Genomic DNA, 12,524 nt, shown 5'->3' with positions numbered 1-12,524 from the left:
TACAAAATTAGGACATTAATTATCAAATACAGTATTAAACATACTTTTTAGTGTGAATGTCGCTAGAAATTTATGTAGGTTTTCTCCTTGGGTTAGACTATTCCTTCGCTCCAGTAAAAGTAAAAAAAAAATGGCGCAATTAAAGACGCTTCTTGACAGACAACAATTTTCGTTAAAAATAATTGATATTTAAACATAAATTTCCCATTACAGTAAATACTACATAATAACTAATAAATGTTGCCTCATCTTAATTATGGTTTGGCGATTTTGTAACTGGCCGTAACATTCCCCCCTCAGTATGGCTAGACATTTCGTCGCAGTTATACTCTTTCTTCGAAGCCACGTCCAAAAGTGCCAATTTCGCTGCTGGCCTTTCCATAATTCCATTTTTGGTGAGAATCTTTGCACTCCGTACTTGTCCATCTTTTGCGACTCGTGTTTCAAGAACCTTGCCGCGCACCCAAACATTTCGTGGAAAAGAAGGATCAATTACGATTACCAAATCCCCCTGACATAATGGTCTTGGACGCTCGTGCCACTTTGAGCGACATGTTAATGTAGGAAGGTACTCAAGAACCCATTTCTTCCAGAACATATTAGCGTATTGCTGTGAGGCAAGCCAATTCTGATGTAAAACGACTCCATCATCATTACACAAACTCATTGGTTTCATTCCGCTTGACGTCCCAAGAAGGAAGTGATTTGGAGTAATTGCTTCTTGGGCTTCATCATCGACTGGCACATATGCAAGGGGCCTTGAATTTATAATATTTTCAACCTCAGTCAACATATTACGAAGAATTTCATCCGATGGCGACCTCGTCGGCATAACTTTGTATAGCGTGACTTTTACTGACCTTACCAGGCGCTCCCAACATCCACCCATATATGGAGAGGCTGGAGGATTAAAGTTCCATTTGCATGTAGAAGTTGTAAAAGTTCGAACAAGTTCATCCTTATTTACACTTATCAAAGCCTCTCGAAGCTCTCTTTCTGCGCCAACAAAGTTCGTGCCATTATCGGAAAAGAATTCTCTTGGTATACCTCGACGCGAAACGAAGTTCCGTATTGCCAGAATACACGAGCTTGTAGTTAGTGTATGAGCTATTTCTATATGGACAGCACGAATTGTCAGGCAGGTAAACAAGCATCCATATCGTTTCTCTTTATGTCGATTAACAGTGACTAAAATAGGCCCAAAGAAATCTACGCCAGTGTAAGTGAACGGTAACTCATGTGATGCTAGTCGTGCTCTGGGTAGTTTTGCCATTTGTGGATTTTGAGGTACCGCCTTGTGGATTTTACACATTTGACAATTTTTTATAACGGTTCTGAAGACAGCTCGCAACCTGGCAATTGAGTATATTTGTCTTATTTCGTTTATAGCAGTTTCGTGATGCATATGTTTATATTTTTCATGAAAATGACATAAGATAAGCTTTGTTATAGGACATTCCTTAGCTAGTATAATTGGCCGCTTTTGTTCCTCTGATATATTGGCATTATCTATTCGGCTATTCACCCTCAATACGCCGTTATCTAAGTATGGGGATTTTTTGTATATTTTGCTGTCTTTAGAAATATAACCCTTACTCTCAATATTGAGTATTTCAGATGAGAAATATTTCCTTTGGGACTGAGCATACAATAAATGTTCAGCCTTTAATATCTCTTCTTGAGAAAGCTCGCCGTATATCTTTTTTGACTGCTTACAGTTAAAAATAAATCTCAAAAAATATGCTGCAGTTCTGACCAATCGGCTCCACTTCGAAAATCTGGAGACATCAAATATTGGATGATGCTTGTTGATACTCAGTGTATGATGAATCAATTCTTCGTCTGTCGAGTCTGCAATATCTTCGGAATTTGGCCAACAGCATTCTTGTTTTTGTAAAAACGTTGGTCCCTTGAACCACCGAGACGTCGGATCAATTTTCGGGACTTTTTTCCATCTTGTAGCATCATCTGCCACATTTGTCTTACTAGGGACATAATGCCAATCGGATAATGATGACAACTCCAATATTTCGGTGACTCTAAACCCAACAAACTGGTGGTATTTTCGGTGGTCTGACTTAATCCAACTAAGAACTGTTTTAGAGTCGGACCAGTAAAACATCTTAGTTATTGTGATATTATGGTTTTTTAATATATAGGATGCAAAACGAGCACCAATAAGCGCCGCCATAAGTTCCAACCTGGGCACAGATGTTAATTTAATTGGTGCTACTTTGGTTTTAGATCCTATAAGCGAAATCACTATAGTGTCATCTTTCCTTATTCTATAGTAGCATATAGCAGCATAGCCTTCTCTGCTTGCATCCACGAAGGTGTGCAATTGCACTTCAGCTTCATTATAATTTGGAAATTGCTGCAAATAACATCGAGGTATTTCGATTGTTTGAAGATCTGACAATACACGAGTCCATTGTATCCATTTGGCCAGTAGTTGTTCCGAAATTTTTGTATCCCAACCTATCTTTGTTCTCCATATTTCCTGCAGTAGTATTTTCACGTACATAATAACGTATCCAATTAAACCGAGTGGGTCATATATAGACATAACTACTCTAAGTATTTCGCGTTTCGTCGGTATTTTACCACAAGAAAAAATATCACTCTCCTTTAGCCAGTCAGAAATCCTGAAAGTTATTATGTCCCGCTCATGGTCCCAGAAAATTCCCAATACCTTTTCATTTTTCACTTGTTCCTCTAAATTTAAACATTTTATTGGGTTACCATCCAAGCAAGGTAGTGATTCCATTACAGTTTTGTTATTCGTTACCCAATTTCGTATATTAAACCCTGCTTGTTTATGTATATGTGTTACATCTTTCACAAGAGAAATGGCTTCATCAGGTGTATCCACTGAAATAAGTAAATCATCCACATAATGGTTATATTTTATACATTTTGTAGCATTGGGAAATTCATGTTCGTACTGCGTCGCATTCAAGTTTTTTATATATTGTGATAAACAAGGTGCGCAAGTGGCTCCGAATATCATCACTTTCATTATGTAAATATCAGGTTTGCGGCTCTGATCGCCGTCCCGCCAAAGAAATCTCTGAGCATTGCGATCTTCAGGTCTAATTACCACTTGATGAAACATCTCCTCTATATCGCCACAAATTGCTACAGCCTTTTCCCGAAAACACAAAAGAATGGTTGTTAAAGATGCCAGCATGTCTGGTCCCTTTAAAAGAAATGAGTTAAGAGACAATCCATCAACTTTAGCAGCAGCATCCCAAACAATTCGCGATTTACCCGGTTTATTCCTATTGAAGACGGGAAAAATGGGAAGATACCACACCTTTCCATTGGAAAGGTTTTCATTGCGACAATCAAGTTTCTGAATGTAACCTTTAGATAAGTATTGCTGAATTTTCGTTTTAAAAATAGTTTCAAGTTCCGGTATTTTTGTCAACTTGCGTTCTAAGCATATCAACCGTCTCAAACACATATCATAACTGTTGGGCAATTCAAAAACGTCGAACTTCCACAATAAAGGTACCTCGTAGTGTCCACTTTCAATTTTTCTAGTGTATTTTTCTAACAAAGTGTATGCACGACTATCGTTTTCAGCTATCACGGGATCCTGAATACTAATCCCTATGTTTTCCACAGAGTAAAACGATCTTATTAATGCATCTAATTCCTCAATACGCTGTGAACAATCGCAAATATGAAAGTTGTTCAACTTACTTGTTTTTATATTTTCAGCAACAGTTCCGTAAATAACCCAACCCAGTTTAGTACATGCGGCAACTGGTTCGTTTATAGCTCCTTCGTGTATTTTACGTGGCGTACACAGATTCGAATAATTCAGGCCGATTAAAACTTTAGGTATCGCATGTTTGTAACTCAATATAGGGAGATGCTGCAGATGTTTATAACGTTCCGATAATTTTGTGTAATCCAGGGATTGTCTTGGCAAGTCCAGAGTACTCACAGTGCATACTTCCACAGATGTTCGTTTCATATTAAGACCGGCAATCTCAATTGTAAGTTTCTGGGAACGATTTTCTGTTCTTTCGACTCCACCTGTCCATCTTAAGCACAACGGATTTGGCACTCCTTTTACATTCAGCTCTCTCATCAGCGATTCTTCCATCAGGCTAACAGATGACCCCTCATCGATCAGGGCAAATGTCTCAATGTATTTATATGTTCCAAATATTTTTATTGGTATTATTTTAAATAAGACTTTACTATTTATCTCGCTATGGGAATTGACAATTTGCTCGCTATTATTTTCACATATGTTATTTGACATTTCTTGTTCGCACTCTCTCACAGTTTCAGTAAAGTTATGCAAAGACGGATGATGAAAGTATTCACAGCCTGATATACCACACTTAACTCTCTTCTTGCATTCCCCTTTGTGTTTATGGAGGCAATACTTACAGAGCATGCGTTCTCTCACAAGTCTCCACTTCTCTCCACGATCTAATTTCGAGTATTGTTCGCAGCAATCAACTGATTTGCAGTTGTTGTTACAAATTATGCATTTACGTCCCTCTCCGTGAGAGTGGACAAAAGCTTTGTTTTGATGTGTTTGGTTTTGACTTCTGCTCTCAACAGTGCTGTTGTTGTTACCAGTTGGGTGATCAACTGTTATACTACTTGCAGTTACACCTATGCTAAACATCCATCTGTCAAATTCGGACAGATTAGGATTTTTGTTCGCTTTTATTAATAGACTTTTTTGATGTGCCCACTGCATTTGATACGAAGCTGGTAATTTTAACAACAAATCATGGAGAAGTGAAGTGTTATTAATTTCATCAGTTAAATTACTGGCGATAATAGTTGAAACTAGACTACGTACGTTTACGGCGAAGGTGGTAAGAGAATTAAGATTATTTTCATTTACTTTTGATGTCATTTTTATCCGAGTTTTTATGGAATTTATTATTTTTTCAGGCTGACCGTATAACACTTTGAGAATTTCCATAACAGATGAAACATTCGAAGGGTGAACTAGCATTTGCTGTACGCTTTGTAAGGCGCTACCTTTTAGAGACTTTTGAAGTCGAATTAAGTTTTCTGCGTCAGTGAAACCACAAGCTTGAGTAGACCAAAGAAAGGTTGATGAAAAAAGTGGCCATTCTTCAGGGTGCCCAGAAAATGTTGGTAGTTCTTTGGGTACAGAATGCCTAGAATTTATTTGACTTTGAGATAAGTAGTGTGAAGTATCAAAGCTGTGAACGTCAAAACTAGGCGCCCTTGTAGTTGACGTTAGAACGTTGGCAGTGCTGTGTGTTCCGGAAATGTTGGTGCTAAAATTTGGTGCAAGTTCCTCGACTACTCGAACTGTTGGTATAGACGTTGTTGCTGGTACTTGAGAATGTGTAAAACCTGTTATATCATTCAATTCTGCAATTGATGGTGCTGGCTGTGAAGATCTACAATTGGTTATGAAAGTACCATCATTGGAAGTATCAAATCCGATAGATTGTTGAAGAATGTGGTTTCCATCACTTGGCTGAGGATTTTGGTTGTCAATTATTGCGCTTTCTCCATTATTGTCCGAAATAACTAATTCAGATGGATTCGAGTTGTCAACATTATCATTCGAGAACCTTGCAGTTTGGTATGTACCTTTTCCATTTTCAATATGTTTCGAATTTGCTGTTGATACATAAGGAACGTTCAAATAAATAGTCTCCTCAGGCAGGAATAATTCCTGCTGATATGTGTTGTTATTTTCTGTAAACGTCGAAGGTTGGCGATCATTTCCAGATACTAGCGAAACATGTGAATCCGCTGTCCTGAAGTTATCGCAAAGTTCAGCGTTTTCAAAGTTTGTGGGTATGGCGTTGTTAGAAAGGTTCATCTGAAATTCGTCCATCTCGCCATTAACAGAGTTAGGTTGGTGTTGAGTTGATGCAGGCAAAGCAATATTAGCTTGCTCCTCTAGAATTTTATATTTCATTCTAAGGTATTGTTGGTTAAGCTCTGCTTCAGCTGCAAGTTGCCTTTGTTTAAGACACCGCTCTTCTTCTAATCGTTGAAGTTTAAGGTTAACTGTAGCAGAGGTAGCATGACATTGTTGATTGAAATTTTGATTTATGCAACACTCCCGACAAATATAATTTTTGTCAACTGGAAGGAGAATGCAATTGTTGTGGACGAACTTGTTACAATTAGAACAACTCGTCATATTATTATCAGGGGGGTTATGGCACAATGCACATGGCTGATCGTGTTGATCTTCTGGATTCATTTTTACTTACTGCGACAGGCAAGTTCTTGTGGTTGAATATCCCGTAAAAAGAATTTTAAAAATGTAATCGGGCAAATCGGCCAAGCTAGCAAAATTCACTTGATTTTGAATAAAGCACGCAATGGTTCGCAAAACTATATTTTATTTAACAAATTGTGCTTATATTAAAATTCCTGTAACATTTACAAAATTAGGACATTAATTATCAAATACAGTATTAAACATACTTTTTAGTGTGAATGTCGCTAGAAATTTATGTAGGTTTTCTCCTTGGGTTAGACTATTCCTTCGCTCCAGTAAAAGTAAAAAAAAAATGGCGCAATTAAAGACGCTTCTTGACAGACAACAATTTTCGTTAAAAATAATTGATATTTAAACATAAATTTCCCATTACAGTAAATACTACATAATAACTAATAAATGTTGCCTCATCTTAATTATGGTTTGGCGATTTTGTAACTGGCCGTAACACTGGTGGTTGCTTTAATTTTTTCCTTCATTTCCGATACATAGACCCATCATTCGATCCATGTTTTTTTAAATACTCTTTTAAAAACACAATTATTGCACAAATTCATTTAAAAGCATAGCAATGGTGTAAATCGATTTGGTCAATTGCAAGGCCGTATTCATGCTCAACGGCATCAAATCACCAATTGTCATAATGGGTGGATTTTGCGACACCCTCAACATGATGAGTACCATTTTTTGCTCCGACACCGAAAGATCATACCACTTGCAATCGTATACAATGTCTGTTATATCGTCGTTCTAAAAAACAAAATTAAACAAAGAAAATATCAAAAACGTTTGAACGCGAACCACATTTAGACCACTCAACTGAAAGTTCCACCATATTTCCAAGGCCACAGTAGAGATACAAAATCACAAATGAATATACCAAAAACACTGGAGCCATCGGCCATACACCCAGAAACTGACAAACAATGGTGGAAATAATTCCCAAAGTGGCGCTAAAAATTTGCACAAAAATTATCCAGAAGAACAGGCTTTGTATAGTTTCCGTCATACTATAAAGAAAAGGAAATGGAAAACAAATTGCAATTTTTAAGATATCCTATATCGTAACACATTTACATTCGATACGATTCTTACGAAATATATTTCAGATGCCACCGAAAAATGTCCTTAAGCAATGGTTCTGACTTCTTTCGATTTTCGGAATATAATTCCATCATCTCATGCAACTCATCAAATTTTAACTGCAGGATATTTTTCATCATCGGTATATGGACAATGATTAAAATCACAAAGGTGTCATAGGCGAAATTGCCAAACGCCGAAAAGCAGATACAAGAAACGTGAAATATTCGATAGGTGATATTACCTTTAGCAGTGTTCGGATCGACACCCGGTACCATTAGTTTTATTATATCGATTTCTTCATTCAGCACCAAATAGTAGAATATGGGTATCGCAAAAGCCGCCACTGTCAAAATAAAATTGACTTGGAACAGGACAAAAATCGTACGTTTCACCAAGACCAGATTATTGTTCAATAGGTCAATATAGCTTTGCTGTTTGCATTCAAATTCTTCGTACAGGTTTTGCAATTCGGAACAAATGTACGACATTAACTTGGCATTCAAAAGGGCACTCATGTGTTTGGTAACCCCCTGTGTGAGAAGAGGGCTTGTCTGCCTTTTTATAAAATATGGCAACTTTCATCCGCAATCTCACCTGTACTCCAACTGTGATGATACACAAACTCTGCAGAATTATTGTGTACTTATTATCGATGAATACACCCACATAAATCGTGTAGAAATTGAATGAGAAAAAGCCAAAACACAAGATGTACATAATCGCGGTCAATGAATTTAATCGAAAATTTGGATCGAGAACATTTGCCCCAACCAATTTGGCAAATAATTGAATAACGTTCATTAATTTGGCAAAGCGTTCCGATGGTGTTAGATTTTGCTTTCCGGCCATGTTCGATGATGAGTGAGTGTCACAAACGGCGTGAAATTATTTAATGGAATGGAAGAAGTTTTAAAATGTGTAGCATTGATTGCAATAGTGGATTATTCTGTTCACGTAGACAACAAATGAGGAGGGGGAGGAGGTTCGTATGGCATTCAGTAAACAGGTGTATATAATTAAAGATGTTCTCTGGATATTTATTTTTAACCCCTTCCGTTGACAACTAAATCGCCGATCTGTAGAAATGCCAGATATGGGAAATTCTAAACAAATCTGAACACGATAAGAACATAGAAGAGAGAGGAGACGGAAAAAAAGTATTTCAGACAAAGCTTAAGGCCTTAAAATCTTAATAATGTTTAGAAATATTCTTTTACTGAAAAAGTGTACCGAATATTCCAAGACATCATATCATTACATCATTGTATATTACTTTTCATTGGTACAAAATTTAATAATATCGAAAATTATGTCGCCCCACTAAAATTTAAGTTTTTATTCCAAAGGCCATTGAAGAATGAGCATTTTCCACAATGGCAAAATTCTATATTTCGGTTGTATGATCATCCACCTTTGGGGTAATGTGTAATTCCAGAAATATATTATACGATGGCTTTTATATAGTTTAGGGTCACTTAATGTTTCCTGGCACCATCTGACATTTCCATTTGAATGTTTGCTCATTTTTTTAGCAGAAACGTACTTACAACGGTTCGACGTACGTACAATGACATGAATAAAAGATCTTGAATCATTTTCATACCTTTAGACATAGGTCATCACGATAAGAGAACATTGAAGTACATAAATTTTTGTACGGTGATGAGGCAGCATCCTATTTTGGTTTAATGCACTAGATGTCGAGGTTCGCTCTACAAACCGATTTTTCAACATGTAAATACGATGTTAAGTGCGACCTGGCCGAACGATTTATACCCTCTACCATGAGGATAACAATCAAAATATCTAAAATTAATTATGCCTTGAACATACCGAAAAATACGTGAGAAAATTATGATTAAAATTCTCAAAATATCTAATAGTGGCGCTACCGTTATATGGGACTATAATAAAACGGAGATAAATTTTGATATTTTTAGGTAGTGAGATTTGGCAGCCAATGAGAATACAAAATACCAAATTACAGTCAATTCACTTGACAAATTCGGTTAGAAAACATGTTCAAAATCCCAAAAAAAAAACCGAATATTGAACGGTACCGTTATATGGGGACTACCCTGAAATTTGGCCTATGCAATGAGAATCCAAAATACTAAATTACAGTGCGATCTCCATCGAGATTTTAACATACGTACAGACGGAAATAAATCAAAATAGAATTTTATTCCGATCAAGAATATATATATTTTGTGGGGTCTGCGGTGAATATTTTGAGGTGTTGCAACCGAAAACGAAGAATACCGATCGTCATATCTCGACTAGCTGAGTCGATCTAGACATGTGTGTCCGTCCGTCTGTCCATTATAATTAGTAAACACGATACAGGCCATAGTTATGAACAAATCTTCACGAAATTTTCTGGTCTCTCCAAAGGCCGCAATTATGGCCCAAACATCACGAAATTTACATGTTTTGATAAAGATAGGTCAGTATTTAGGAGGTCGAATGGACATTGACTTTTGTGTGAAAAATGACAAAATTTGTGTTCCCGAGAAGTTGATAGTATATCCAAGCGGAGTGGTTGGCCTTTAAATTGATACCAATTATATTGTAGTATGCACTCGGATGTGAGAATTACACTTAAATATTTACAGGTGCTTACGTATTCAGATATTATTTAGCAACCCATTACCACACTAGATGTCGGATATATAGCGCTGATCATTTTAAAATTTTCTATGAAGTTGTAGTTATGGTCAAGGACAATGCCTATAATTTTTTGTGATTATCTGATAATAATTTTGAGATGGAATGTACCGAAAACTTTTTTTGTGTTCTTCCGAGTCAAAATATAGACCACAATTATAAGCCAAACATCACAACACAACCCACGGCACAAGTAATTAGAGCGGCCGTACTGAATATTAGTTATATTCGGAAAATATGTTAGTGTAAGGAAGAGGTGTTGTTGACCTCTAATCCGGCAAGAGGATGTAAATATTATTGTCCATATCGGAATATATTGTCCAGCCTCTGAATAAACATCCGCAGAAAGTTAAAATTCCCTGATAGTTGTGTAGGCTAACGCATGGTCGGCCCCACTCCGCTCACTGTTTTTTACTTGTTTCGTCGGGAATTATTTAGGTTTGGTTACAAACTATTCATTTGAAATCTCAAATAGTTATTTAATAAATATAGAAAATAGACGTTAATTTAAAAATTCTAATCAATACTATGGTGTTTTTTTTTTTTTTTTTTTTTTTTTTTTTTTTGACTAGTTAATTATAATTTAACATCTATATTTTTTGGAAATAAATTTAGTCCACAATGCCTCATGTCTCATCCAGTTGATCGCATTTCTTTGCATTATTCCCTTAAAACTAAATTACTGTACAAATTCGTGTAAGAGCATAGCAATTGTGTAAATCGATTTGGTCAATTGCAGGGCCGTATTCATGCTCAGCGGCATCATATTACCAATTGTCATTGTCGGTGGGTTCTGCGACACCCTCAACATGATGAGTATCATTTTCTGTTCCGGTGCTGTGAGTTCATACCATTTGCAATCGTAAATAATGTTTGTTAGGTCGTCGTTCTAGTAAAGGCAAATAAAAGTAAATATCAATTCAATAAAAAATATAAAATGTAACCCCTTAATTCCAACTCAACTGAAATTTCCACCAGATTTCCAAGACCGCAATAAAGATACAAAATCACAAACGAATATAGCAAAAATACTGGAGCCGTTGGCCAAACCCCCAAAAACTGGCAAACAATGGTAGCAATAATGCCCAACGTTGCGGTAGAAACTTGAACAAAAATTATCCAGAAGAAAAGTTGTTGTATAGCTTCGGTTATTCTACCAGGAAGAAATGGAAATATATACAAATGCATACATTTACATTGTATCCGATTTGTGGTTCTTACAAAATATATTTTTGATGCCACTGGAATATGTCCTTTAGCAGTGGCTCCGTCTTCTTTCGATTTCCAGGATGTAATTCCAATATCTCATCCAACTCATCAAACTTCAATTTGAGAATATTTTTCATCAGCGGTATATGGACAATGATTAGAATCACAAACGTGTCATAGGCGTAATTACCAAACGAGGAAAAGCAGATACAAGCAATGTGAAATATTCGGTAGATAGTATTACCGCTAGCCGTTTTCGGATCAACACCCGGTACCATCAATGGTATAATATCGATCTCTTCATGACGCACTATAAAGTAGAACAACGGTATGGCAAAGGCGCTGACAGTCAACATGAAGTTCACTTGGAACAGGACATAAATCGTACGTTTTACCAAGACCAGAGTGTTGTTCAAATGGCCAACATAGATTGAATTTTTACATTCGTATTCCTCGTACATGGTTTGCAGTTCCGAACAAATGAAACGAATTAGTTTGGCATTGAAAAGTGCATTCAAATGTTTGGTAGCTCCCTGTGTGAAGTGGGTCGCTTTATTAAAAGATATTCTGTTCGACGAAATTTATCCATTCAGTAACTCACCTGTATTCCAACTGTGATAATACACAAACACTGCAGAATAATGGTGTAATTGTGATCGATGACCACACCCAAATACATCGTATAGAAATTAAATGAGAAAAAGGCTATAAACATGCCATAAATAAATGCGGTCATTAAATTTAGCCGAAAATTTGGATCGAGAACATTTGCCCCAACCAACTTGGCAAATAGCTCAATAACTTTCATGAATTTGGCAAAACGTACCGATGGTGTAAGTTTTATGGTTCCTGCTGCCATGGTCGATGAATTTATGGCATGAATTTCATTTCATTTTTCAGGGATTTCAAAATATTATGCGTTGGAAGTAATAGTGAATTTATATTTCTATTTAAGGTGTCAATTAAGGAGGTGTTCATTTTACATTCATTAAAAACATATTTATAATTATAGTTGTTCTGGGAATAATTTTCAATATCCTTCAATACAGTCTAGTGTCGTTGTGAAACATTTTTTTTAAATTTATAAATTATCCATATTGCGACAGCTTGTGGGGGAGGTACCAGAGATGATGGTAGCACAAAATCAATGAATAGTATATTTATTAAGATCTGCCAAGTTTAGACCAGACAGAATTCACTATTAGCATTATATGAGCCGCACATCGATTAACTTCACTCTTTGAACATTATTAAATTTAAGTTTGAACGCTACTTCGTTAGCGAATTTGGGAATTATTTAATAACCAAT

At 36.3% G+C, this 12,524-nt stretch overlaps 2 protein-coding genes across 2 annotated transcripts; both read right to left on the bottom strand.

The window, feature by feature from the left end:
• Window positions 1–6,793: 6,793 nt before the first annotated feature.
• On the bottom strand, window positions 6,794–8,188 carry LOC133323078 (odorant receptor 67d-like). The gene is made up of 3 exons (XM_061532035.1): window positions 7,934–8,188; window positions 7,555–7,869; window positions 6,794–7,003 (listed from the first exon to the last, which is right to left on the bottom strand). Exons 1-3 carry the CDS (start codon window positions 8,186–8,188, stop codon window positions 6,794–6,796), a joined length of 780 nt encoding a protein of 259 aa, XP_061388019.1.
• Window positions 8,189–10,685: 2,497 nt separating this feature from the next.
• On the bottom strand, window positions 10,686–12,074 carry LOC133323077 (odorant receptor 67d-like). The gene is made up of 4 exons (XM_061532034.1): window positions 11,817–12,074; window positions 11,228–11,748; window positions 11,057–11,159; window positions 10,686–10,895 (listed from the first exon to the last, which is right to left on the bottom strand). Exons 1-4 carry the CDS (start codon window positions 12,072–12,074, stop codon window positions 10,686–10,688), a joined length of 1,092 nt encoding a protein of 363 aa, XP_061388018.1.
• Between the last annotated feature and the right edge of the window lie 450 nt (window positions 12,075–12,524).

Source organism: Musca vetustissima, unplaced genomic scaffold (genome assembly GCF_032173495.1).
Source record: "Musca vetustissima isolate MV318-11 ecotype Yass unplaced genomic scaffold, APGP_CSIRO_Mvet_v1 utg64647, whole genome shotgun sequence".
Classification (NCBI taxonomy): Eukaryota; Metazoa; Arthropoda; class Insecta; order Diptera; family Muscidae; genus Musca; species Musca vetustissima.
Note: the sequence above shows the minus strand (reverse complement) of the source record. Positions and strands in the feature narration are given on the sequence as shown.

Coding starts and splice junctions, on each gene's coding strand:
- LOC133323078 (XM_061532035.1), bottom strand. CDS start 8,188: ATGGCCGGAAAGCAAAATCTAACACCATCGGAACGCTTTGCCAAATTA. Junction 7,870..7,933: donor TCATCACAGTTGGAGTACAG/GTGAGATTGCGG, acceptor CTTCTCACACAG/GGGGTTACCAAACACATGAG. Junction 7,004..7,554: donor TCACCTATCGAATATTTCAC/GTTTCTTGTATC, acceptor TTTGTTTTTTAG/AACGACGATATAACAGACAT.
- LOC133323077 (XM_061532034.1), bottom strand. CDS start 12,074: ATGGCAGCAGGAACCATAAAACTTACACCATCGGTACGTTTTGCCAAA. Junction 11,749..11,816: donor TTATCACAGTTGGAATACAG/GTGAGTTACTGA, acceptor CACTTCACACAG/GGAGCTACCAAACATTTGAA. Junction 10,896..11,056: donor TTGTTTGCCAGTTTTTGGGG/GTTTGGCCAACG, acceptor TGCCTTTACTAG/AACGACGACCTAACAAACAT.